Below are 26,594 nucleotides of genomic sequence, written 5' to 3' on the forward strand. Positions count from 1 at the left end.
CTAACCCTAACCCTAACCCTAACCCTAACCCTAACCCTAACCCTAACCCTAACCCTAACCCTAACCCTAACCCTAACCCTAACCCTAACCCTAACCCTAACCCTAACCCTAACCCTAACCCTAACCCTAACCCTAACCCTAACCCTAACCCTAACCCTAACCCTAAGTAACCCTAACCCTAAGTAACCCTAAGTTCCTTACAGGAATCTAGCGCCCTAGAGGAAGGGGCCTATTTTAGAAGGGGGGGTAGTGTCATAGGATGCCCTATAACGTAGTTCGTTGCAGGTAGATAAGATAGTGTATATACACTAGTCCGTATCCGGACTAGTATAGGGTTGTAGGCTAATAGGGATATCCTCTACGCTCTATAGCTATCTCCCACTTCCCTTCCTCGCGCAACTACACAAGTTAATACACTACTATAAGGTTGCATCACCATCACTCCTATAATACTTAGAATAAGAGGGTTAGTGTAGATTACATGCCCTCGAACTAGATGTTAGCCGACAGCCTAACAAAGACGCTAGAACCAAAGCCCTATAGGAAGTTTATAGAAATGCTTAATCTAGCGGATATCTAGGCCCTTATTAAGATCTACGTCTACTAAGTAGCATAGAAGGAAGAAATATAGGGTTAGAAGAAGGCTTTAGCTAAGCCGAAGGTTCGGTTTATAGTATAATGTATAGGATTAAGAAGGGTAGGCGTATAAGGCTTAGTAGATTAGAGCGATAGCAAAAGGACCTTAATACTATAGAATTGCTAGATTAGGAAGGACGTAGTGTTGGGAATAGCTTTATAGATTACTAGATTTGGTAGGCCGGAGCCAGAGGCTCGACCTAGGGGGGTGTATTAGAACTAGCCCAGCCTAGGGCACCGGGCTAGCCCACTGAGATTAGGATCCACTAGCTTGATGCCCAACTGCCGCCCAAGACTAGGCTCCTAATTAGGAGAACTCTCCTACAATACAACATCCTCAACACTATGATTGATCCTAGTTGTGTGCATTGCCTGTATTGTAATAGCTTCATCTTCCTAAGCCTGCGTAGCGGTTCCAACATGTTTATACTCTATCACTTTAATATCTTCGCCCTTGCCTCTAGGAGCCCCCTGCTTATAGCGTGAGGTCTTTATCTGCTTAAGCAGTTAACTGCATTGACTAAGCGACAACAGCGACATTGATTGCTAAGTACATTGCCTACAAACCCATTGCTACTAGAATACCCTCCTTGTTAACAAAGCTGTCAGCCTCTGCATATGTCGCTAAACACTGTCAACCTCAAGTCTAACACTATGATCGTGGCCTACAAGTGCAAAGTAGTCTTACTTACCTTGGTCGACAAACTCGCTAGCGCTGCCCAACTCTCCTTAAGAGAAGAAGCTACTGGAGCCGCTGTTTCCAGAGTCGTTCTGGTCCTCGTTGTTGCTGCTGCTGCTGTTGCCTTCATTGGTGCTGCCAAACCCGCTCGACGAGTTGCTGCGAAAGAAGCCGCGACCGCTCTGCTGCTGGTCGTTATTCTTGCTGCTGTTGTAACTGCTGTCATCGTCGTTGCGGCCATAGCTGTTGTTCCAGTTGCTGCTGTAGCTGTCGTCCTGGTTGCTACAGTAGCTGTTGGCCTGGCTGCTGCCGTAGTTGTCGTCCCGGTTGCTGCCGTAGTTGTCATCCCGGTTGCTGCCGTAGTTGTCGTCCTGGTTGCTGCCGTAGCTGTCATTCCGGCCACCGCCATAGTTGTCATCCCGGTTGCTGCCGTAGTTGTTGTCTCGGTTGCTGCTGTATTTGTTGCCCTGGCTGCTGCTGTAGCTGTCGTCCCGGTTGCTGCCGTAGTTGTTGTCCCGGTTGCTGCCGTAGCTGTCGTCCCGGTTGCTGCCATAGCTGCTATCTTTCCGATTGCCACCGTAGTTGTTGTTGTCGTCGTTGCTACCGTAGTTGCGGCCCTGCTGGTTGCGCCCGTAGCCATCGCCCTGCTGGTAGTCGTTGTCGGAGCGGTCGCTTTGCGAGTTGTCATAGCCGCTGCTCTGGTTGTCGCTCTCGCCAAAGCGTTGCTCAATGTCGTTGACGAAGCGAGACATGATGGGCAAACAGTCGCTGTCTGAGGGTGATTGGCGAGAGCTTGTAGTAGGAAGTGTTCGCACACTGAAGACAGGCTGTGAGGCAGGAGAGGCTTGTCAGAGAGACCGAGGACCAAGGAAAGAGGGTTGAGAGAGCTGCCTTTGTATCTCGAAGCTTGCACAGCTTCCCGCTTCCTCATCCCTCCATAGCCTAGACAGCCCTGAGGCCGTTCATCGGGCAACACTTGCTCAAGCTCCTAAGCTTGATTGCCACCCCACTGCTTGAGCGATGGCGACCTCGCTGCTTGCGTTGTTGGCGCCTCGTTCTTCCTGTATTGGGAAAGTGTGTGGCATCCTCTCCACGCGCGTAAGCAAGACTGATTGGTTGGCAGCCATCGCGAATCCACTTGCTGTCGCTTGCTCAGCTGGACAGGCCCCCGACCTGTCCGCCACCCCACCGGGTTAGCAAGACATGTGCGGCTGTGGCCACACAGAGTGGTTGGCGACAATTGTGAATCGAGCTGTTCTGTCACTTGCTCAGCTGGACAAGCCCCTAAGCTGTCCACCAACCCACCGAGATATCCGCAAGACTAATGCGGCTGTGACCAGACAGTGGCACTATTGGATTCCCTTGCAGATCACCTTTCTGTATAGAGTAGTGCCTCTCGAACATGGACAGCCTCGGTTGGGCGTGAAGAGACAGCTTGCAAGCAGTGCGCTCTGAGCGGACGACATCGGGAGTTGCGTTCAGCTAAGCTGCCTTGACTTCAGCGCCATCCTCGGCATCTTCGCCGCCTCTACTCTACACGGAACGCCGCGTCAATATCGCGAAGATCATCCAACAGGGCAATTGGAATAAGATCACGGTTTGCTGGCTACCGTGGTAGTCCCCTCGAGCTTGCAATGCGCGGCCATTAGCTTCACTGGGGAGGAATGAGTGTATTATTTAGTAGATCCATGGATTGGCGACCTCCCACCTACCCCCTACCCATCATTAGGACTGCCTCTTTCACAGGATCATGATCCATCCTCAACGCGACCTCCTAAAGAGCTACCTATGTCCATGTCCGCCAAAGACCAGAGATCTCATCAAGAAGCATAATAGTCCTGCGATGTATATCCCCACATGTCGAAGGTCTCGCTGCCATCAAATACCCCCCCTAACATGTTGTCCAGCCAGCTGGTCTCGTGTGCTAGCGATGAGAACCACGTGAGCCCTGGAAAATCCCACTCGAACACAAACTGCTCAGGGACAAAGGACTCTAGCTCGTGTTGGCCTTCTTTAGCAGGCTCGTTTGCTCTCTCCGGTCCCGGACAGGAGAATTCGCCATCGTTCAGAGCGTTTGGCTCCCCGAGTAACCCGTGAGAAGCATTGTTCTGTCTCCATGATCTCACCGCTTTGCTAAACTTGTCAATGCTGACCCGGATGAGATGCAGGTAGGCGCTAGCAGTGTTGTTGCGCGCCGAGCCCCCGAGTCCTCCCTCAGATTTGCTTAGCTCGTCCACCAGCATCCGGCCTTTCTCAATCAAATCGTCGTTGAAGACAGACGAGCTGTGCAAACCGTCTTCTGGCAACAAGACGGCCAGTTTCAGGAGTAGCAGGTAGCAGAACGCATTCTTGGCCCATACAAAGTCCATCGCGTACCGGATGTCGCGCAAATATAGCCGTGGCTCCTCTAGGATGATGTCGAGGTGCTGCCTCAACGCCTGCTTGGCCATGCGCAAGATTTCCTTTCCGGCAGAGGACATGGCACTGACGTCTTCGATTCCCGTGGCCTTGAGCGCGGCACACATTGCCATGCTGTCCGCCCAGCACCTCTGGACGGCGAGGTTCGGGCTGAGCCAAGGCATTTGTGTTTGATGTTTCTCGTAGATGCGCGTCCAGTCCTCGAACCAAACGTTGATATCGATCCGCGCATCGGCCAGCATTTCCATGATCTCGTCATCATCGTGCTCCCGGGGGCGTTGTTGAGCGTACTGAGAGAACGTCGAATAGATCCGGGCCCGAATTGCATTGAGTTCCACTTGGGAAATGAGGTACAAATCCATCCCCGTTGATGAGGGGCCGTTGATCAATACTCGACATCGCTGAGCGGCGCCCCTAAGCCGGAAACCTGGGGGTCCACCGGCGTCGACGTGCAAGATCTGTCCCATCATCACCAGGTGCAACCATGTTCGAGTCTTCCGCATCAAAGTTGCATCGTTCTCGTCCACTTCTCCGGGAGCAGTTGCGGATCCGTCAGAGCATTTGGAGCCACCCTGGCTTCTAGTCGGGGGGTTAGCTAGGCAACGGGTGCAGAGATCGCCATAAGCTTCTGGGAGACCGATCTCCAATGCCATGCGGGTGGCCAAGGCGATCAACAGCGACCGCTCCGGCGCATAACAAGCCCTGACAAGGAGCGCCTGCACGGTCTCGAGACAGTCCCACGACATTCCTGGGATAGGCGCCGCGGCGACTGCAGCGTTGATAATGCGCTGGGTGTGCAAGTTGAGAGCACGGCTATGGTGCGACTCGGAACCGGTGAGGATGCGGCATCCGACGGAGCAAATGGCGCTGAGAAGAACCGAGCTCCGAGACCGGACGCTCTCGAAGCTGTCGGACAGCGGACAGAAAACGGGCACGTATCGATCACAGCCAGAAAAAAAAGTGCTGAAATAGGATTCGGCGTCTTCGAGCGTAATCAAGCCGGTGCTGATGGGGTCTAGGTTGGAGTACGTAAGCGGTGTGCTTGCCTGGAAGTGCGCTCTGCTCCTCTTCCGAGACCCCGTGGTCCCTGTCTCAGAGGTGACAACGATTTGAGAAGGCGCTGTGTCCTCCAGCGGTGCGGTTTCAGGAGTAGCTCGAGCGACCCTGAAAATGGGTGCAGGAGGCGCGGCGCTCTGCAGCACAGGGCGAAAGGAGTCGAAATTCCCGGTAAGACTGTTGCACGGCATCGATGGGCTAGATCTGAGCTGGCTCACCACCGTTTGTTCCTGTCCGGGACTGGCCATATCGATTCTTTGCCCCCCAGAACTCGACCTAACATCTTCCTCCAACCGCGTCGCAGACCAGCTTTGCGGGCTCGGCATAGAACTTGACCCTGGATTTGAGGGATTGCTTAGCTGCGCCTTTAGGTATTCAATTTCCTTTTCCAGGGCTTCGACTTTCCTAGCAAACAACATTTTTTAGCGGCTCTTCACGTCGAAATTAGCTGGGAGTCATACGCTTCATAGGGGTCTTTGGGGCGCTCGACAAACTCGCATGTCTTTAGCAAGGTGCGGCATCTTCAATACAAGTTAGTAGAACAGGGTGTGGCACAAGCCGTCATTGTGAAGAGCAGCCTGGTCTGGCCTACCGGGAACATGGCCGGAGTCCATCGCACTTGACCTTGGAGACGCGCGTGTTAGTCCCTGCAAAGGAAGAGAGGGCAACCCCCCGAGTTTGGAGACGCTCACTTTTGACGATCTGCATGACCCACAGGCTTTCTTTAGACCGTTATTTGTTAGCACTGTTTCCCGACATCATGAGTTGAGGGTCTCTACCGGAATCCGCTTCTTGCGTGCTGGCGCAAGGTTGGAAGAACCCTCATCAGGAGACGCCATCTGCATGGTCCGAGATAGATGCGGGTGTTTAAAGCGAATGTTGTGGGCGCCGGGATGGGCGCTGCTCTGCGCAGATTGACCCCCTTTTCAAGTGCGTGCCGAGGCGAACTAATTGAGGAGCTGGCATGCTGATGGCTAAAGAGGTCCCGCCAAGACCAATTTCCGATGTCCCTACAGATACCATGGCCGCCGTGCTTAGAAGTAACTCCTTTTGCCGCCGCTTAACAATTTCAACGCGGTAGTCCTTACGCCCGCGTCGCGCTAGCGGCTGCCTAGCCGCTAGTTTGTATCTACGTATATCCTGCCTACGTTTCCCCAACTAATCCGCGTCTATACCAACCCTCTATTCTGCTTAGACCTATATCACGATGTTGTATCGCTATAGAACTACGTATTTAGCCTATATCCAATAGATCCTATTAGTAAGTTAGTTTGCTACTAGCGTATCAGTAGTTGCTAAGCATTTATCTAGCTACTAACTAATATTCTACTATAGACCAACTTACACTATACGACTAGTAACTAGAAGACGCGCTTAGTAAGTTGTTTTACTATCTACTAATTAGCAGTTGCTAAGCATTGATCTAGCTATAGACTAGTTTACTTTATATAGTTAGTAGTAAAACAACGCGCTATATAGCTAGTAGTAAAATGATATGCTATATAGCTAGTAGTAAAACAATATACTATATAGCTAGTAGTAAAACAACGTGCTATAGGGCTAGTAGTAAAACGACGCGCTATATAGCTAGTAGTAAAACAATGTGCTATAGGGCTAGTAGTAAAACGATGTACTATATAGCTAGCAACCTAAAGACACACTAGATAAGTTGTTTTATCGTCTATCTATTAGTAGTTGCTAAGCATTGATCTAGCTATAGACTAGTATTCTACTATAGACTAGCTTACTTTATATAGTTGGCAATAAATTGATACGCTATACAGCTAGCAACAAAACGACGTGCTATATAACTAGCAATAAAACGACGTAGTATTTACGGCCTACTAGCGCCCTTAGTCCCCTTTAATATATAAATGCCATTTAGTCTAATGTTTAATTTAATTACTAGTATTGAATTGCTAATACTATGCCTATAGCGAGCTCCTCGGTCCTAGAACATCTGCCTACCGAGCTTGGCCTCGATCTAGCTACTTAGTAGGTGCTACCGTAGCTCCTTCCTAACTTAGAGCCCCTGATCCTACAATCATTATAATCGAGCGGCTTTCCAAGTCCTGCTCTAGCTTCTGCCTAGCTGCTAGATAGCTCTGTACTATCCGATAAGGGAGATAGCTCTTTAATAGAGGAACTGGCTTCTAGATATAGGTATAGACATATATCCCTAATTCGCTTATCTAAACTAGAGCCTAAGACGCTAAATAGCGGCCTTGCAATTCCTAACAACATTCTAGAGATCTAGGAACGTTAGTTCAAAGAAGGTGAGTTTACCCTCCTATATATAGTCTAGTAAGTTGAATAGCGCTAGGTATTACACTTCTATAGCCGGAGAGACGCCCTAAGGCAATGCTAAATGAAGACTATATTTCGTTGTCGCCTCTAGAAAACGCTATAAAAGACTAAAGGGCAAGGCAAACGTAATAGGGCGCTATAGAATATAGAGCTATACCGCTATACTCTCTACGAGGTTCAGTACAACGATAGCATCGTTGACATCTCAATTCGCTATAGCTACAATCACTCGATAGAAGATATCGAGATAATTAAACGCCTATATACTATTATAGAGTATATCGCTTACCTCCTCTCTATTAGATATAGCAATAGAGTAGTAGAACACTAGCTATATAGCTATATTGAAACCTCTGAGGCTAGGGCACGTCTTTATAGTATAGGTGGCTAGTACGTTATAACTAAGGAGATTTACAACCTTCGTAGGTCTCTTAAGCTTAGCAAATATAATATTTGTAAGATATAGTCCTATAAGGTTTTTAAAGAGGTAGAATTCGTAGAAGCCGTTACCTAGCTACTAGCCTACAATGATCGGTATAAGTATAAGGCATTGACTATACCTAGTAAGAACTCCTTTACGTTGGTCTTCGTATATAAAGACCTGTTGGATACGCTAAAAAAGTATAGCTAATTAGCGATTATAAATACTACTTATAAGACTGCCTATAGCGGTTAGCACCTATTTACAATTATAGTTCAAGACTTCAATAGCTACTAGCTCCCTTCTACTTACTTCTTTATAGAGAGGTAGACTACTAATAGTATTATAGTATACCTAGGCGTACTATTAGAGTAGTATAGGGGAGTAGCTGATAGGGGCTAGCTCCTAAAATATATAATTACCAACGACTCTATAGCTAAACAACTTACTGTCTAGGAGGCATTTAGCTACAATAAGCATAGCCTCCTATATATATAATATCTCTTCTATATAAAGTATTGCTAAGAGACTTTGAAGCGTTAGATTAGTACCAACAAGGAGTGCCTTAGCTATATAGCGGCTACTTTTCTAAACTATTATTTGGAAAAAGGCTATATAGAGTCTATTGAGGCTGCTATTGCTTACGTTAGTACCAATAGGCTTAAGTAGTATTTGAAGAACAACTAGCTAAACAACACTTAGCTATAGGCGTATTAGGTACAAGACCTGATCCCTCTACTTTACTAGATCACTATAATAAATATAGTCGAAGGATAGCACTCGAAGGTCAAGAACGCTAAGTCTATACTAAAGTAGCAAATGCCTAGTACCTTCCCCTTTGCTAGTTTAATCATTTACCTCGATCACTATATACAAGACTATTGAAACAAGGCGATCCGAACTAAGTTTAGGAGTCTCAATTATATACTTCTAGCTATATATATAGAGCGGTTTAACAGCTAGGGCTTCAATAGGCTGCCTAAGCGAGCTTAAGTACTGATCGTATATAAGCTATCGATAGCTTATAAGTAGTTCAATACTAACGAGCCTCTCGACTTCAATAGCGTTTTTATACTGGACTAGTTCCCTAGTCTATAATACAACGATAGGCAGTGGTAGAGCGGTCTAGTAGCTGTCCAGCTACTATAGCTAACTACCTAGGGTGCTACCGACATTGCTACTAAGGTCTCTGCATTTAGGTAGGCTACTCTAGATAAACGCTATAACCTAGACTATTACAACGTAGTCAACTAGGTAGATCAAGTGGCTTAGCTCTCGTAGAATACCTTAATTCTAGAGCTAGTTGGCATCCCTCGCTATAGGTATAAGTAGTTTAAGAGCTAGTTACTCCCCTACTCGTATATCTAGCATTATTACTTATTAACGAACTCGTTATAGCCAGAGCACTTCTAGTAGCTAGTCAACATCTTAGAAGCGAAGGGGTTTAGGATATACTATAGCGTCGTTCTACCGCTAGCAGATCTCACTAGTTTAGACAAGGTCTCTATTATATAGTACCTATTCCTATAGGTCTAGGAGCTAATATAGTTGCTATAAACTACGATATATAGGATCTAGGATAACGTATAGGCAATATATAGCTCGTAAAAGGATCTCGACTATATTCTAGAGAAGCTATTGGGCAGGGTTTAGAAGGATCTACAATAGGTTTAGAGGTTAGATATTTCTTTGTTTATATCTCAATAATAAACAGCAATATACCATTCTCTAGTTGAGTACTAGCTAGCCGCTAGACTATATTACCTTATATCTCTAATACTATTTTCAACTTTAAGGAACTTTGTAATAATTAATAGCTAGAAGTCAAAGGATTAGTAGCTAGCTAGCTACTAGACTATAAACAAGTTACTTAGTTCCTAGCTAATTAACGTGCTTAGAAAGGAGTTTCTATAATACTAAGATATAGCAAGTGTTGCCAATGGTCTAAGTCTTAGCCCTTAGACGAACTTTATAGAGTTGATCGAAGTTTCTAAAAGGGGGCTCAACACTATATAAAATCGTAGACAAATAGAAATTTTATCCTAACCCCTAAGCTCAGCTTTATAAAGAAACTAGAGAAGAAATATAAATATAGAGGAGGTACTAGTTAGCTACTTTTCTACTACTAGTCTAGATACTTTGTAGTTAAATGATTTTAAAAAATAAACAATGTTTACTCTATATAGTTAATATTGAAACCTTCAATTCTTTAAGAACTATATAGATATATAGGCTATACCTTTTTCTATTGCCCTAGAGCCCTCTACCTACTTCTTCTTCCTTTCCTTTTTCTAACCTTATAGCTATAGCCGTTGCCGTCTACCTACCTATATATATTACTATTATATAAGTTGATTTAAAGCTATTTCTATCGTCGCTATCGCTAGGAAGCTAATTAGCTATATTATAGCTTCAATCTATACTTTTTATACGCTCTATAAGTCGATTAAGTCGAAAAATCAGTTGAAATCGCGATAATAGCGGTACTATTGCGATTGGCAATAGCTAATTGAGTTATATAGCAACTTCAAATACAACGATATAGAGCTATATAAGGAGAACAACCCCTTTGTCGCCATTAACAACGACGCTCTCGCTACTAGCGAGTAGCTAGCTCCTACTACCCCCCTAACCCCTATCGCCGACCCTCCTACTACCTCCGACTAGTAGTAGCAGCGCCTTTAGCCCTGCTTTACACGCCCTATACGCTCTACGCCTACTACCACTACTACTACTACCACTATTAACGAGGACGCTACTAGTAAGTAGCTAGCTCCTACCGCCCCTCTCGCCCTAGCCACCGCCTTTCCCACTGCCCCTAGCTAGTAGTAGCAACGCTTCTATGCCTACCCTATATATTCCACGCCTACTACTACTACTAATATTAGTATTAGTAGTAAGGACGCTACTAATAAGTAGCTAGCCCCCCCTGCCTCCCTAGCCCCTACTGCCCCTAGCTAGTAGTAGTAGCGCTCCTATATATACCTCGTGCCTACTACTACTACTAACACTAGTACTAGTAGTAAGAACGCTATTAGTAAGTAGCTAGCCCCCCCCGCTCCCCCTACCCCCCTTGCCCTAGCTACTCCCCCCGCTACCCCTACTACCCCCGCTAATAAGGGCAAGTCCAAGCTAGTTACGTCTAACAACCTTCGGAAGCGCCTAGCTAGGTCCTTAGGTATAAAGTCTTTAATAAAGAGTACTATTTAGGTGCTAGTTAGTAGCTAGCTAATGTTAGGTAGGCGAAAAAGAAGAAGAAAGAGGAGCCCAACTATAGTGAGGTATAGGCGATACTATATATAGTCTATATTATATATATCTACAATAGGGATATATAGGCCTACTATTTCTAAGAGAGTAAGTATAATATTATATTTTTTAATATATTAGGTTTATATTTACTAACTAGTATATAGATCTAAGCAATATATACTAGGAATATACTAAATAGAGCTATACTAAGTCCTATATTTTTATAAATAATATTAACTAACGAACGACTACTAGTCCAATGCTAACGAGCTACTAATAGCTACCCTCTATAATTTAGCTAGAGATTATTAAATAGTATAAGCAAGTCCTCGAAGTTGACAAAGACAAGCCTCTACCTATCGACCTTAAGGCGTAGAGTAGGCATTTAGTTACAACCATTTATAAGCTATATAGCTCTATAGCTACCTTATATTTATATTCAACTAACTAGCACTGAAAGGCACAATATATAAGGAGACCGCCGCTACCCCGCCCCTAGCTAGCGTTGATATACTTACGTCTAGTACTCTCGCCACCTTTATAGCTTACCTTTTGCTTACTAGGGCTAAGCCCTAGTAGAGCATTGAAGAGAGAGTCGCTCTAGTAGCGGAGCACTAGGCTATAATTGCCAAGTAGCTAGCTACTACTACTAAAGAGTTAGCCTAGCTAGCTTAAAATACCCTAGAGAAGGCTAAGCGATATACTAAAGCCTTAACCTAGATATATAAGCACCTTATAAATATTAAATAGAATATTATAAGTATACTATATCTCTACTTTATAGTTGGCTAGTAGCTAATTAGTATAGTATAAGGAAATTTAGGGTAGGAAGGATAGTAAAGATAAGGGTAAAGATAAAGGTAAAGCAGATATTTAAGTTCAATTCTTTTATTTTAATATATTTCTATTGTTACCTAATAGCTAGCTAAGCTTTGCCTAGGTCAAATATAGTCTTATACTTCCCTAGCCTAGCTATAGCCTCTATATATAACCTATTCTTATATAGTAAGATAGTAGTAGCTCTAAGGTAGGTTATATTACCTACTATATAGACTTAACTAATATAGCGTAGATATAGCGATAGCCTATAGCTAGCCTATAGCGTAAGCGCGCTATTACCTACCTTTAAGCGCGCTACACCCTGGAATATACGCGAAGACCCCCTGCCGGTACTGCTGCAGTACATCGAGTTGTGGTGGGGGGGTGGCGTTGACAGGGGCCGGAAATTAGGCTTGGCGGGACCTCTTTAGCCATAACCACTGGCATTTCTTCCCCGCAAGCCAGGACTGGACTGATCTCGGGGTCGAGACCGGGGCTCAAGCAGGTGGGGAAACGCTAGGACTCCATTATTTTGGCCACAGGAACACGAAGAAAGTCGGTCCACAGGTGAATACCAACGCATCTACTTCTACGATCTTCAACCACCATGGATGTCAATAAGGATTAATGCATGACACAGGGTCCGTCAGCCGCGAGTGAGGCACGTTACGCGATGCACGTTGGACATCCCAAGACCGCGTACCCCTGCGTTCAACGGTGTAAATACATGTCAATAATTGCCACTTACCTGACAGAAAAGCCAGGCGATGTGGGGCCAAAGTCCAAGGCCAAGTCCTTGCACGGTTTGCAACCAATCCTCAACGAACCTATCTGCATTCTTCTTCGGCTGCTACCTATCTTGCTGTGATTCTCGCAACGCGTACAGCCCTGAATTACTGCAGCTCAAACCGATTCCTTCCTTGCGCATCCACCCCAAGCTGAACCACTGTCCTTCCGTCGTCGCTGACCACCGTGCGCTCGTCGCCAGATGGCAGAATGACAACGAGCGTCTTCCATGGCGCCTCGAAGCCCGAAGATTCGTCCTTCGAGAACTTGACCTTGATTTCCCCCGAAGCTCCCGCTTCCGTGGCGGTGTAGGCAAAGGTGTAAGACGAGACCCTGTTCTTGTGCGCCGCCGAGACGCCATCATCCTCGTACCAAGTTGTGGTATGCCATTGGCCATTCAACGACCGGCCCTTAGGGGGGAATATCTCGACACCACGGTAGTCATCCAATGGCAGGTTTGCCACGTTATCCTGCTCGCCAGGAGAGAGCACCTGGACGTCCCTCCCGACGGGGATGGCCGCTCCCACCTTAGCCAAGACTGGTATGCCGGCGCCGTGCCACTCAGCATCGATGTCGACCCACTGACCGGAAGCGAGATACTGGAACGGCGCGTTCGTGTTCATGAAGCCCTCATCTCTCTCGGCATCGGCGGCCTTGGGAAGGTACATGCGGCTCTTGGACACGCCCGGTTCGTACACTCCCCCAATGAGCAGCGCGTCGCCAAACCAGTACTGCGTCTCGCCGTTGGTGAGCTCAACTGACGTCCACACCTCCGGATCGGACTCGTACCCCCAGCCGGTCCACCTTTGCGGCGGGGTCGCGGTGCGGTTGCTTTCGAGCATGAGCGAGTATATGTAGGGGATGAGCGCGTAGCGACGCTTGATCGCCTTGCGCACCAGGTGCGTGATGGCCGGGTACATCCAGGGCTCGATGACATCGCCGACCGAGTTGTCGCCAGAGGCGGTTTTGAAGCAGTTGATGGCGAAGCGCGGCGAATGGATGCCCAGCTGCACCCACCGCAAGAGAAGCTCGGGGCTAGGCTGCTCGCCCTCGAAGCCGCCAATGTCGTGGCCGTAGCATTGCAGCAGACTCATGCCAGCGTTGAGCGACAGCGCGTTGGCGCCTTTCATCCCCTCCCAGCTGGTCACGTTGTCGCCGCTCCACGAGCTAGCCGCATACCGCATCGTGCCGGCTGTCGCACTTCGCGTGAGCACAAAGGGGCGGACGTCGGGGTTGACGTCGACGAGCGCGTCGTGGGAGGCCTTGCCGTGGAGCTCGGTATGGACGTTTCGCCCCCAGACGCCCACCTGCGGACGCTTCTCGGCTCCTGGGGGGATCTGGAGGAGCGGAAGGTCTAGCGCGCACTTCCAGTCGTCGTCGGGAATGGTGTATTCGTTGTTGTCGTTCCACATGCAGTCGATGCCCTGCCGAGCCAGCTCCTTGACGCCGTTGTACCACCAGTCAAAGCCGGCCTTGGAGGTGAAGTCGATGTGGCCGCCGTCAGCGCTCTCGCCGCCGCCCGCGCTCCAGAGCTTGGTCACGGCCGGCTTGCCCGTGTGCGGGTCCGTGAACAACGCGCCGGCGGCCCTGAGCTTTTCGTACTCTGGGTGGCTTCCGATCACATACGGCTTGATGTTGGCAATTAGCCGAATGCCTTGTTTGTGGAACTCATGGATCCAGCCCTCCGGGTCCGGGAACCGGTGCCGGTTCCATGTGAACACGTTGCGCGTCCTAGGTGGCGTCGCCGAGACGGTATAGCCCGAAGACATCTGATGCGCTGAGCATGGGATGTCGAGCTCCTTCAGCTTGCGGGCGAGCTGCATCATCGCCTCGTGCGCCGGAGGGTCGTCCAGCATGGAGTACTTCATGCCGCCTGAGATGTAGCCGAACGCCCATCGGGGGACGAGGAGAGGATAGCCGGCCAAATCAGCGTAGGTTCGCACAACTTCCTTCAGCGTCTTGCCGACGATGATGTACTCCTCCAGGCCGCCGTAATCCTGGCGGTAGACCTTGAAGAAACCGTGCATTCCATCCATCTCGGCGCCGATCGAGTACTGGCCGCGGCCCTGGCTCGTGGAGAAGGTGGCCACGCAACCGTCCGGTGTGGCATTGATCAACAGCGGAATGTTCTTGTACAGGGGATCGGTCCGATAGACGTCGTACCCGAAGCTGTCTGTGGCCGAGAGCTCGAAGCGGCGGCCGGAAAGGTTCATCGGCGCTGCCTTCTCGCCGAGACCGACGTGCAGCGTCTTGCGGTTGTAACGCGTGTAATGGGAAACGCCTTCGCCGTCGGCGACGTAGCTCCGGTTCGGCAGATCCTGGAGGATAGGGAATGGCTGGCCCTCAATGGATATGGAAACCAGCGGCGTCTCCCCGGCGAAGTGCACGCTGGCAGTGATGTAGCCTATCTTGATGCTCTTGCTCTTCTCCGTCGAGGTCACCACGGGCTGGATCCCATCCAACTGTGTCTCCATCCGCGGGACACTGGGATACGGCGGAACGGGGTGAGTCTCGGAACTGAAAGTCGTCCTAAAGACATTGTGGCGGACAGTCTCGAACGTGAACACGAACGGCGGAGGGGGCTGGGAAGAGCTGAGGCGCAGCGACGGAGAGTTCTCATGCTGTTGAGGACTGGGCCACCATCCCGTAGGGATGCGTTCTCTCTGAGGCGGCATTGTTGGAGGTCACCAGAGAATGGTCAAACAACGAAGGACGATGAGGAGGAAACGACTGTTCAGAATTGGCTCCCAGCTACGCTGGGGTAGACACGAAAGGATTGAGCCAAGGAGCGACCGAGAGTCGGGGGCGCAGAGAGGGCGTGCCTCGCGACGCAGCAACGGGCACTCATCCTTTTTTGTGCGTCTGGGAGATGGCCGCAGGCAAGACGCCGAACCGGCGCCCGCGCTCGGGAAACACGTTACACCGTATGTCCCATGATGAACAAAAGGCGTGAACCGGTTGCTTGGGAACCGTCAACGCACTGGAAAGCTCCGCTCGAAACCTTCGAATTTGGCTTTTTGCGGGCATACCATGGCAGAAATGTGGGGAAATTTGGGGAAAAGGAGGGGAAAGGAGGGGAATGTAGCCACAGAGCCAGGATCGGTTCTCGAGTCCGATCGCCGTAGCTCGGTCGAAGCAACTGAAATCCGATCCTGGTCAGTCCCGTCTCCCCACCCTTTCGCGTTGTGCGCCAATAGCCACCGCAGTGCGGTGGTCTCTTGCGTAACATTCTTGGCTGGCTGGCAAGAAGGAAGGCTAACAAGGATCGGCCGTAATGCAGTGATATCCGAGCCCTGCAGCGATCTCGACCGCCCCTCGGCTCGGCATTCTCTCCCCACAAAGTCACCTTGTGCGTTTGACCCTGCGTCCACCACGCGCGTGGATCGGAGTCTACCCCATGGGGTAACGGCAGGTCTCCACGGGCCCGACTGTTCCTGGGCTGCTTTCTTAGTGTAGATTCCAAGACGTTGTTCGGGCCCTGTCATGCCGACAAGTTAAAAAGGACTGGCGATCCCCAACCGTACATTTGGCGGAACCAGGCCCGCTGCTTTCCAACGTTCCTACCTTGGACCCCTTGTCGCAACTGTCGCATTCTTCAACAACATGACAGACACCAAGGAGATGGCGAACGCCACCCAGATTGAAGATACGGTCCACGAGAGGGACATCGAGGCCAGCCCTCACAGGTCGGCGGCTCAACTGGAGATAGTTGAGCCTGCTCCTAACCGTTCCACGACGGACTACCCGGGGGGCTTCGACAAGGCCGCAGCGTTTCTAAAACAGGCAGACCACCAGGTTGTTGTCACACATAGCGACAGCCGACGCGTGCTGAGGCGGATCGATTGGAGGCTTATGCCCATCATGCTGTAAGTCTTTGGTCAGGTTATGAGGGAGTGAATGGAGCCGGGGCCCTGACCGCCGACCAGAGTCATTTACTGCCTGCAGTCGCTCGACAAAAACACCCTCTCGTATGCCTCCGTATTCAGTCTCATCGACGACACGGGCCTCAAGGGCGACCAATACTCGTGGCTTGGTTCCGTGGTCTACCTCGCCCAGCTGGTCTTCCAGCCGCTGATCGCTTACATCCTTGTCAAATTCCCAATCGGGAAGTTTCTGGCCTTCATGGTCTTCGCATGGGGTGCCATCCTGTGCGGGATGACGGCGGCGCATAACTTTACGGGCTTGCTGATCGCGCGGCTCTTTCTCGGTATCTTTGAGGCCGCTATCGGTATGTCTTGTTCTCGTTCTTCAATATCGGGACGCCTTGCTGTTTGGGGAGCTGACGCGTCCTAGCTCCCACTTTCGTCGCCATCGTTCAAATGTGGTACAGACGCCGAGAGCAAACCACACGGAATGCTGCGTGGTATGCCATGTTGGGCATCATCAATATCGTAAGATTTCATGTCTGGCGCCCGTTGACGCCGAGCAGCGGTTCACTGACGGCTCCTCGCAGTTCGGGAGTCTCTTGACATACGGCCTCGGCCATGCCAGCTCGAGCGTCCTACGCCCCTACCAGATCATATTCTTGTTTGCAGGCTGTTTAACAGTGGCCTGGTCCATCGTCACCCTGTACGTCACCTGCATAGGAGTTCTTGGGCGCGTTGCTGACACCCCGTTGCCCAGCATTTTCATGCCGGATTCACCCATGACGGCGAAATTTCTCAAGGGCGACGACAAGCTGATCGCCATCGAGCGCCTGCGGATGAACCAACAGGGTATTGTCGCTGGCGTTTGGAAGTGGAGCCATGTTTGGGAGGCGCTGCTTGATGTCAAGACTTGGCTCTGGTTCTGTCTCATGTTCATCATCTCGTAAGTGAAAACAGCTTTTTTTGACACAACGGCAAGACTGGCGGCAGGCGCTGACCGTAAGATTAGCATTCCAAGTGGTGGAATCTCGACTTTTGGACCGCTGATCATTCAATCTTTCGGCTTCGACAGCTTCACTACCATCCTCTTCAACATACCCTTCGGCGCGGTACAGATAATTGCCACCCTCGGTGGGGCCTGGCTTTCTGACAAGATTAAAATGAAGTTCCCCGTGCTTATTTTGTTATGTTTGGGTCCAATCGCTGGATGCTCGATTCTACTCGCCGTTGGGCGGGGCGTGAGCGACCGTGGCGTCCTTCTATTCGGCTACTACATCATTTCGATCTGTCAGTTTTTTTTTTTTTTTTTTTTTTTTTTTTTTTTTTTTTTTTTTTTTTTTTTTTTTTTTTTTTTTTCGTGGGCTGGCCTGGCTTATTGAAATGGCGTGCTGACCTTTGCTACAGATCCCGGTATTTCGCCGCTTATCTACTCGTGGTCGGGCCAAAATACGGCCGGCGACACGAAGCGTAAAGTGACTACCGGGTTTCTTTTTGTGGGCTCAAACGGTATGCTGCCTTTCTCACTCGCCTTGCTGGTGTGGTTGCGTGAGGAGCGCGAAGACTCACGAGACCGAGCTAACTCTTCTCGCGGACTGCTCCTGCGACGACTTGGCCACTCTACCTTACACAGAGACAGATAATGATGGTGCTGACAATTGGCTACAGCCGGAAACGTCATCGGCCCGCTACTGTTTCGTCCTGACGAGAAGCCTCGCTACACTCGCGGCCTGACCGCCAACCTGGTGTTGTTTATTCTGCTCGCTGTGCTGGTCGGCCTGGGGGCGCTCTGGATTAAATTCCTGAATGCGAAGCACGCCAAGGCACGTGTAGCGCTGGGGAAGCCCGGAAAGATCGTCGACTTGAGCATGGCCGATGCCAAGGATAAAGGCAATGAGGACGTCCTGAATCAGGCCGCAGATCATGTCGGTGAGCGGGCGTTCGAAGATCTGACCGACCTCCAGAACGAGGACTTCATTTATGTATACTAGCTAAAGTTCAATGCACGCTTTTGGGACGATTGAGCGGTTGCAATACTCCAAATGCAGAGCAATAATCGATGACCACTCAGAGAAACACGCTCGAAGACCGACTATCGACTCCCTGCCATGGTGCCAAGTCTCGTCTTTGATCCGCAACAACCGCCGCGCACAGTTCCATCTCACCACCTGATGACCTTCTGTGGGAAGAACTCATCGATGAGTTCCAGGTAGTACGGCTGCGGCAGTAAAGTGTTAGAGCCAACAATGCTCAAGGGCATGATGCCATCAGCGATTCTTACCTTCAACTCGTCGACCTTGGGCACATCATCAGACTTGCTGTACAAATCGTATGGGTTGAACGCTCGTACGGCATTCAGCAGCACCTCGTCGCCGTCGGCCATGAACTCCATGTAGGCGCCCCTTTGATGCCATGGGTAGAATGAATGGAACCGGATTATTGCCAAAGCCTCGCGCGGCAGCGTGCTCTGGTCCTTCAGGACCAGGTACAAATACTCGTCGTGGCCCCAGCTCATCAGCAGCTTGTCCATGCCGCACCTGGGCGTGTACATGCCATACTGCGTGCTGTACACCTCGTGGGTCGAGTCCGGGTTAGCTTGGAACATCTCGGGGAAGATGCATCGCTCGTCGAAGCGGCAGCCGACAGGAAACGTGTCGCCCACGACGTCCCACTGGCCGGTGGAGCAGTCGTCCAACATGAGCATGATCTTTCCCAGGTCGTGGATGAGTCCAGTCAGCTGCATCCATCGCGGCTTGCCATCGCGGCGGATCGCCTCGGCGCTCTGCAGCAGGTGGTGGATCTGGCTGAGCTCCGTGTCGGGGTCGCTGTCGTCGATCAGTGTGTTGAGCTTTTCTATGGCCTCCCAGATGGTCATCTCGAGCCGTGGACGCGAGGGCGAATAGAAACGCTCGCGTGCCGCCAGGTTGTAAGCCACTGTCTGCTTGGCATGGTGCTCGGCGTAGAAGTTCTTGACCCTCTCGCACGCATCGGCGTATCGTCGAAACGCTGCCTTGTCTTTCTCGGCGTCGAAGCGCGATTCGGCGTCAAACGCTGTCCCGTCCACGAGGGACGAGGCCCTCAAGATGTTGACCGTGTCGACAGCATCGGATATGGCCTCGAGGGCCGCTCCGTCTCGGTGGACGGGAGGCTCACTCACTGCAATAGAGGCCATCGCGCCGCGTCAGATGTCGTTCAAATCTGGCAGATTTCTCGGCCGAATGCTGGTCGGGGCGCTGGGGGACAAAGCCAACTCGTAGGACGCAGGACGGACCGCCTTGTCTCAACGCACTTGCGGTACCGATGTCGAGGAGGGCTGGGGAGGGAGGCAAGCAGAGGAAACGAGCTCGGGAGCAGAGCTCAACTTATAGCTGGTATCGCCCCATCCTTGCTTGCCCCCCCGGTTGCGGGCTCCTTTGCACTCAGCGGTCCAAACGAGACAAGTGGCCCGAGTCCTTCGCCGTGGGCTTATCTGGTGGGGAAGCACGGCGCAGGAGCAGCGGCGACACCTCATGGAGCGAGGCGAGGAAGGTGAAGTGTCGCAGACGGCGGGCCCAGCGAATCTGGCTGACGCGCTAGGTCCGGTTCCATCTGCCATGGCAAAATACGCAAACATCAAGATAGGTGGAGAAGCATGCTCCCGTTTGTTCCACAGATTTGCGTGGCCTTGCATTCAATAACGCGTTGTTGCGACTGATTCTCCACGTCCTGATGATCAGCTGCGCGTCGTCAGGTCGAAACTTGGCCTGGGCCGGCGAAAATTGCCCTTTCAGTGGATTATGAGGGTGTCGGAAGTTGCTGCGATGTCGGAACCCTGGGCTTACCCCTGTTGGAAAAGGGCAAGTTTGTCCGATGAGAACAGCCAATGGAAAGTGGCCGTGGATCGTGTTAAAAGTTGGACCGAAGGGGACAAGGAGATCCGTCTGGCTTTGGCCCGGGTTGCCCAACTTCGACATCCGGCTTTCAGGCCATGCCTTCATCGCACGCCACATTAGTGTACATGAACCGATCCCCCGCGGCATGCCAATCACCGCGTGCCGTGTAGTCGTACCTCCTAGATTGACGACTCACAAATGCAATCTCGCAATCGCGAGTGAGACGAGAGAACAACCCAGTTTCAGGGGTAAAAGGCGTAGCGCGCGCCCACTTCTGTGTACGGCAAGGCGTATAAAAAAAGTGCTCGGACTGAGTTTCCTGTTTGGCCATGCCACATGGCAGCTGACCATTCTTGGCGTCCCGCGAATATGGGCTAGAACTTGAACCGCCGAGTTGGGTTGTCATCACCGCTCCAGTGTGTCGGGTCAGTTCACCCAGCTCCTTCAACCTCAGGGGCAGTGGCTTCTCACCGCCCGTTTTCTCCCTTGATGCAAGAAGTACGGCAGGAGGACACGGCAATTTCGCCACCTAAGTAACCGAGCGCAGAACTGTGGCCGACAACGTAACGCGGGCCCGCCTTGGTGCGGTAATGTACCTAAAGCTGTGTCCCGATCACGACCCCGAGGTTTTCGATGCTGAGTCGCATGGCGTTGGCAACCGCTCGCTTGGGCTTGCCCGACATGTTGATGGCCGGCCACGACAGAGAGACCACCGTTGCTCTGGAGATACCGCTTGTCGCAAAGAAGGTACTAAGGGACACCGGGCCTCGCGCTCTGGTCAGTGTTGGTTAGGAGAGTAATGTCGCCGATGATCGCGAAGAACGCCGAGCAAAGAGTTGGCATGGCCCAATGTCCCCGCCGCTTTGAGACCGCTGCAACGCCTATTGTTGTCAGAAATGCGAAGGCATAGGGGAGGATGCTCATGAGCTGAGCATTGGCTAACGAGTAGCCAAGATACTGGATGATGTTCTGCTTAGGATAATGTAAACCTCCGGGGCGCGGACATCTTACGCACCAGGAACAGCGACGCGGTATACAGCGACAGACTCATGGTGTGGAAGTTCAGCCCAGACAGCCAGTCCTTGGGTTAATCGCGGAGCCTTCAACGGCACTACCCCACGTGAAGCGTTCCCTTCGGGTGAAATCGTTGTTGGCGGCAAAGCGGGTGCGGATGCTTTTGCGCCCATCCTCTGAGAGGAATCTGGCCGCGTCAACACATCAGGGTAGTTGTGGATGAGCCAGAACGCAGCCACAGCAACAACGACTGTTTCGATGCCTTCCCGCGGTGAATTTGTTCGCAGCGAGGCTTCGATATAGGCTTCTTGAAGTGTTACATACGCACAGTGGTAGACCCAAAGCATTAACGGTTACAATTTGGGAGGCTTGCGGAGCATCGTGACAGACTAGGGCTAGACCATTGTCAAATCTAGGAGACGTAATGTCACGAAGCGAAAGACACTCGACGTCACTAGAGCTTCCTAGTGAACAACAGCAGTTTTATTAATGTCTCAAAGCTACTGAGCGAACCTTGGTCTTGGTTACCTATGAAACCGATTCAACACCTAGGGCAGAACGCCCATTATGTTCCAGGCCGCGCATATGCACTAGGCTAGTCTCGTCGTCGTCGTACTGCACCGCGAACGTCTGCTGGCGCATGATTCCCGTAGGTTTCACCGGGACTGTATCCACGCTGCTGCCGGGATGTGTGCTTGCGTGTTTCGAACGGGAGGAAGAATCTCGCAGACCCCGGTTCCGGCTGCTGCGCACCTTGCCCGAGGCCGCCGGGCCGCCACCGGAGAAATAGTAACCGTTTCCCATCTTGGTGCCGCCTCCTAGAACCGGGAACAGCCGGACCAGCAGCAGGCGCAGGGTCGGCATGCACGTGCACATGATGCCGACGCTGATCTCGACCGTCGACCAGAGCGAGACTGGGAAGTTGTCCCACGTCGCATTGTTCGACTTGCCGAAGGTGACCAGGGCCTGGAGACGGAGGATCGACACTACCGTAACGCTGGCGAAGACACATGTTAGCCGAAACCTCCATCGACAAGCAGGCAGACCAAGGTTGGGGCCTCAGGACTCACAAGGTGCCGACACAAAACATGAGGCCCACACCAATCTTCTTCTTCCAGTGCAGATTCAGCGTCTTGAGCTGGGCCAAGGGGATGGCCAACATCCAGAGGTCGAGCGCAATGCTGATGGCGGCGTTTGCCCACGCGATCGCATTGCTGTTTAGGCATTTTCCCTCATGCTCGCCGTCCCAGTTGGTCCAGAAGTAGCTGATGGGCGAGCACTCTATTCAACAATGTGAGTTAGTTCTTCCCTAATCAGGACATCGGGAGCAACTCGGGAGCAAAGGAAATGTCTCGGGAGCAACTAAGAGCTACCCGAAACCGTAATGGGCAAAAAAGAGCTCAGGTTGTCGTACGGAAGATGGCGAGGAAGAAGAAGACGACGCCAAAAACCACGTCCAAGACGATGGTACCCCAGAGCAAGCGCCGCACCGACTGGCTCGGGAAGATGCGCAGATAGAAGAGCAGCAAGCAGAGCTTGAGAAGCATGACCTGCAGAAAGTAGAACATGGCCATCAAGTAAAAGTAGTAGAGGAAGTCGGTGATATTCTGCGGCGTGAGCGTCCAGATGTCTCTGCCCACGCCGTTGGGGGTTGTGCCGTAATGTGTGAACACCACGCTCGGCACGACGACCAGGATCAGGAGGAAGACGGCGTAGTCGTCCGCGGACAGGCTCCGTGTGACCAGTAGTTTGAAGCCCAGCCGCAAAACGACGGTACAGGCCGCTATCACGAACAGGACGATCGTGGCGGTGTCGTACGCCGCACCGCGGTCTCGCACCGGCACGCCGCACGACGTATCTGTAATGTTCTTGGCCACTGTGAGGAAGTAGCAGAATATTGTTAGGTAAGTGTTGAAAACGCAGACGGGGGCGCTGGTGGAAAGCGAGATCCACGAGGTCGAGCTGCCCTTGTTGGCCCGGGAGCGGCTCCCGGCGAAGGGGGGAGCCACGTACCGAGCGTCTCCTTGACGGTGCAGTTGGCCGTGACACAAAGCGTGAGCTGCTCCTGAAGCGGCTCATCGGTGCACATACACGCGGCCGTCAAGTTTGAGGCGCATGCGGAATGCGTGATGCCGTCAGCGAGGCAAGCAAGCTGTGATGCATGTAGCCCGAACATCAGTGCGTTGCGCCCACGAACTCGGCCTCGGGATCTTGACATACCGCACACTTGGGCAAGGCCTGGAGCGCTGCAGACGTATCGTCTGCAGACACCAGCGACACCGCCGTCGTCAGGAGCGCGACGGCGAACCCGAGAATGCCTCTCATACCGGGCGAACAAGACACGCTAGCGGGCGATGGGCGGAGGCGGAAGTGTCTGTCGCGTGGAAAATGTGCGAAGCGTTTTCGAAGTCTTTCCGATCGGACGGGGTCTATGGGCGCAGGAAGATGGAAGGGGAGCGGACCGGTTCTTACATCCTCATCCACGGCTCGTTACCTGGCGGTGGAGAGACCAGTGGGCGTCTCCATGGGAAGAATGCAGCACACACACTAAGCAGATCGCCTGTTGTGGAGAACCGACGACAGGTTGCAGGGTAGTTCCCGGCAACCACGTTGGGTGCCAGTTCTCTGGGGCTCTCTCGGAGCCCCCGGGAGCCTCTAACAACTGACTTCTGTCCGTGAGATCAGCCTGGCGACCTTGGCAAAGTGGCCCGGCAGACGGGGCGCGACGCAGCTTGCGTTTTAAACTGACAGTCGCTGACTAACCCAGGGGAAGCTAGCACAACTCGTCCATTGCTCCAGGGATGGATAGCAGTCAGAATGTCCCTCCCCTCCCTCCGGGGCCCTCCTCCCTCTGGCCCCAGCGGAAACAGAAAGTGCCAGTTCCATTTTCGCCAACACGGAAGGACGGGGAAAACGACTTGCGATGGTCACTTTCCTACGCCTATGCTGCCGTCAAAGTGCGCCCCTAATCGTGTGCACAGTACCTCACACAACTCTTCCCTTGGACCGCGATGGAGCCGCCACGCAGGCCTGATCCTGGCGGGGCCCGGAACAGCAGCTGCCGACTACGGTTGGACGCCCAGATCGGCGAGCTAGCTTGGCGTATGCATGAGCGATCATCAGTTCGTGATCATACGCGATCCGCTGTGGTATCGCCCTAGACGTCTCCAATGATCTACACTACTGTGATAGTGTTTACTATGCAGCCCAAGCGGCTGCACGGGCTTCAGGGACAGATGCCCCCCTCACGGGGTCAGGGGCAACATACCATCTTGTGCTGTGAAGCATTCGTAAAGAAAATGAACAACTTGGCGGCTTCACCCCCTACCCAGATGATCATCGAGTCGCTCATCTTCTCTCGCTCGATAACTAGTTTAGTGAAGTGCAGTGGTTGAAAGATGTACTTAGTTAGAACATCCCAAGCAAGCAATGTCTTCCTCATGTCTCGCTCGACAGATCCCCAGGGGCGCTCAAGATTGATGTCGATCGGTCGACGCAACAAGCCGGCAGGGCCATGGGTCCCCCTTGTGGAGCTAGTTAATCGTTAGTTCCGGCATTCCACCGATGGTCGGTTGCGGTTCCGGGTTGCTGTGTAATGTCCGCGTCTGTCAAGTTTTTTAGGGCAACCCTTTTGCGTCCATGGTCTCCACATGAGGGCAAATGAGGGCCGAGACACTGCCGGTCAAACCATTCGCAGACAGACTGGAATTGCGCTGTGGCGAATTGTCTACTGTGGAGCGTCGATACAGAGCTCAGTTCTTCACCAATGTAAAAGGAAAGCATACCTAATGTTGGATTCTCGACTTTAGCGAAGCCCTCACTTCACCATGTTCAAGAGGGCGCGTTGTGAGGGGCAGGAGATCCCAGCTTGGGGTATGTACAGTGTAACGTGGAGTTGAGATGGATATTTGGAGCCCATCGGGACGGATGTGTGTCCCTGTTTGTTCCCATCTCTGGGCTGCCGTTCACCTTGGAGCCGAGGCCCAATAAACATTGCCAGCAGGGGATAGCGCAAACAGGTGCTGAGGACACCTATAAGATGTCTTGTAACCCGACGTCCTGGAATATCACCCAACCGTACTCACTGTGTACGTCCCTGCATCTTCGCGCTCACCTATTCCTGCTGCGATTTTCCCTACGAAGCCCCAGTTCTCGATCCGCTCTTCCCAGCTCCTCAGATGAAGACGCTTTTGGGAGCCGGCGACCTTCTCGCCGGGTCTCGCCGTTGGGGTAACCGCTACGCCGAGGCAGTGCTTTTGCTTGCCCGGAGATGATAACTGGCCCGAGCGCCGCGGCAAAGGCCGGCCTTGAACTGGACGGCCCACCGCCGGCTCGCCGCCACGTGCCTGTAGGGCATGTGAATGTCCGCCAGACCCGACCTACAACGCAAATGCATGCGCTGCGTTGCAGCAAACATGGGCGCAACCTGGGACGCAGTCTGTGCCTTTGCAGTTGGCCAATATCTTATGGACTGCCGCCATGTCGCTGACAGGTTTTCCTGTCTGGGCTCGTCCTCGTCCGTCATGGAGCCGTTCTTTCCATGCCAACCAATGCTGGGACCCGTTCACGCCGCAGTCGAGACCGTACCAGATTGGCGACTACGTCAGCTACGCGGTCAACATCCCAAGCGCTGCCGATGTCCAAGTACTGGAATACATGGTGGTGACCGCCAATGGTCAGCTCGTGTCGGCTTCGCCATCCCGGAATAATGATCTGTATTGCGCGCATTCCGGGGGCGGACCAGGCACCTTCGGCGTTGTTGTATGTACACTAACATGACGGTCCGGATGCACCCCGGTGCCATGATCGGCGGCGCCACGCTGCAGCTGTCGGCCACCTTCACTTCCCAGGACAGATTCAACCAGGACGCCTCGGCGCTGCATGCCATGATCCCCACCATGTCAGACTCAGGTGCAGACGTCATCTGCCTGGCGAAAAACAGCATGCTCTGGCTGAACGCCGCCACCATTTGCAACAGCACGGGCGACTACGTCAATCAATCAGACTGTGCTAGCCCCTTTCTCGGCCAAGCTGGCCGAGCTGGGCATTCCCTTCCGGGTGCAGTACAGCACGCTGTTGTATTTCGACTACTACAACACCTACATGGGCCCTTGCCTTAGCTTCGCTGCTCCAGTGCGTACATTATGTGTAGGTATGTAACCACTGTCATGGAGCTGATCTTGAAGCTTCGCTTCAATTAATTCGCATTCATGACACAAGCCTTCTTTGTGTTGCGGGGTAGTCGATGCCATTGCTGCCATCAGCTACAGATAACTCCCCAAGTCGACATAATGATGGCCTAAAACAAGTGGCGATAATGAATGACAACATGAATCCTACTTCTCTTGACGAGAAGTCGGATAACGTAGCAACACAGCCTAACAAGCACAAAATGGATTACCCATCAGGTCGGGAAAGCATATCAGGGTTGTTGCTTTGCAATGGTTCACGGCTTAACATTCTTGCGGCCG

The 26,594-nt window shown here is 51.8% G+C and overlaps 6 protein-coding genes across 6 annotated transcripts; 2 read left to right on the forward strand and 4 right to left on the reverse strand.

Annotated features, from left to right (window-relative positions):
* Window positions 1-782: 782 nt before the first annotated feature.
* On the reverse strand, window positions 783-2,319 carry THITE_2106044 (uncharacterized protein). Its single transcript, XM_003648464.1, has 3 exons — window positions 1,329-2,319; window positions 1,204-1,212; window positions 783-1,131 (listed from the first exon to the last, which is right to left on the reverse strand). Exon 1 carries the CDS (start codon window positions 2,065-2,067, stop codon window positions 1,366-1,368), a length of 702 nt encoding a protein of 233 aa, XP_003648512.1. The 5' UTR covers window positions 2,068-2,319; the 3' UTR covers window positions 783-1,131; window positions 1,204-1,212; window positions 1,329-1,365.
* A 633-nt stretch (window positions 2,320-2,952) lies between these two features.
* THITE_2106054 (uncharacterized protein) lies at window positions 2,953-5,711 on the reverse strand. The gene is made up of 6 exons (XM_003648465.1): window positions 5,569-5,711; window positions 5,482-5,511; window positions 5,382-5,413; window positions 5,251-5,310; window positions 5,008-5,189; window positions 2,953-4,926 (listed from the first exon to the last, which is right to left on the reverse strand). The coding sequence occupies exons 5-6, from the start codon at window positions 5,035-5,037 to the stop codon at window positions 3,136-3,138; spliced, it is 1,821 nt and encodes a 606-aa protein (XP_003648513.1). The 5' UTR covers window positions 5,038-5,189; window positions 5,251-5,310; window positions 5,382-5,413; window positions 5,482-5,511; window positions 5,569-5,711; the 3' UTR covers window positions 2,953-3,135.
* A 6,536-nt stretch (window positions 5,712-12,247) lies between these two features.
* On the reverse strand, window positions 12,248-15,399 carry THITE_2106057 (glycoside hydrolase family 31 protein). Its single transcript, XM_003648466.1, has one exon. It carries the CDS (start codon window positions 15,047-15,049, stop codon window positions 12,482-12,484), a length of 2,568 nt encoding a protein of 855 aa, XP_003648514.1. The 5' UTR covers window positions 15,050-15,399; the 3' UTR covers window positions 12,248-12,481.
* A 1,261-nt stretch (window positions 15,400-16,660) lies between these two features.
* THITE_2106058 (uncharacterized protein) lies at window positions 16,661-18,514 on the forward strand. Its single transcript, XM_003648467.1, has 6 exons — window positions 16,661-16,765; window positions 16,828-16,943; window positions 16,998-17,183; window positions 17,250-17,527; window positions 17,645-17,746; window positions 17,906-18,514. Exons 1-6 carry the CDS (start codon window positions 16,745-16,747, stop codon window positions 18,226-18,228), a joined length of 1,026 nt encoding a protein of 341 aa, XP_003648515.1. The 5' UTR covers window positions 16,661-16,744; the 3' UTR covers window positions 18,229-18,514.
* Window positions 18,515-19,058: 544 nt separating this feature from the next.
* On the reverse strand, window positions 19,059-23,448 carry THITE_2093483 (uncharacterized protein; the record flags this gene model as incomplete). The annotated part of the gene is made up of 8 exons (XM_003648468.1): window positions 19,059-19,809; window positions 21,125-21,155; window positions 21,230-21,310; window positions 21,740-22,120; window positions 22,194-22,404; window positions 22,538-22,999; window positions 23,137-23,275; window positions 23,344-23,448. 8 exons carry the CDS (start codon window positions 23,446-23,448, stop codon window positions 19,657-19,659), a joined length of 1,563 nt encoding a protein of 520 aa, XP_003648516.1. The 3' UTR covers window positions 19,059-19,656.
* A 2,450-nt stretch (window positions 23,449-25,898) lies between these two features.
* THITE_112038 (uncharacterized protein) lies at window positions 25,899-26,426 on the forward strand (the record flags this gene model as incomplete). The annotated part of the gene is made up of 3 exons (XM_003648469.1): window positions 25,899-26,114; window positions 26,155-26,256; window positions 26,394-26,426. The coding sequence occupies 3 exons, from the start codon at window positions 25,899-25,901 to the stop codon at window positions 26,424-26,426; spliced, it is 351 nt and encodes a 116-aa protein (XP_003648517.1).
* Between the last annotated feature and the right edge of the window lie 168 nt (window positions 26,427-26,594).

Source organism: Thermothielavioides terrestris, chromosome 1, assembly GCF_000226115.1.
Source record: "Thermothielavioides terrestris NRRL 8126 chromosome 1, complete sequence".
Lineage (NCBI taxonomy): Eukaryota > Fungi > Ascomycota > Sordariomycetes > Sordariales > Chaetomiaceae > Thermothielavioides > Thermothielavioides terrestris.

Bases quoted from the DNA above. Each gene is read 5' to 3' on its own strand.
- THITE_2106054 (XM_003648465.1), bottom strand. From the start codon at position 5,037: ATGGCCAGTCCCGGACAGGAACAAACGGTG. The intron at 4,927-5,007 runs GTGAGCCAGCTC...CCTGTGCTGCAG, and splicing joins CCGGACAGGAACAAACGGTG to AGCGCCGCGCCTCCTGCACC.
- THITE_2106057 (XM_003648466.1), bottom strand. From the start codon at position 15,049: ATGCCGCCTCAGAGAGAACGCATCCCTACGGGATGGTGGCCCAGTCCT.
- THITE_2106044 (XM_003648464.1), bottom strand. From the start codon at position 2,067: ATGTCTCGCTTCGTCAACGACATTGAGCAACGCTTTGGCGAGAGCGAC.
- THITE_2106058 (XM_003648467.1), top strand. From the start codon at position 16,745: ATGTTGGGCATCATCAATATC. The intron at 16,766-16,827 runs GTAAGATTTCAT...GGCTCCTCGCAG, and splicing joins TGTTGGGCATCATCAATATC to TTCGGGAGTCTCTTGACATA. The intron at 17,747-17,905 runs GTATGCTGCCTT...AATTGGCTACAG, and splicing joins TCTTTTTGTGGGCTCAAACG to CCGGAAACGTCATCGGCCCG.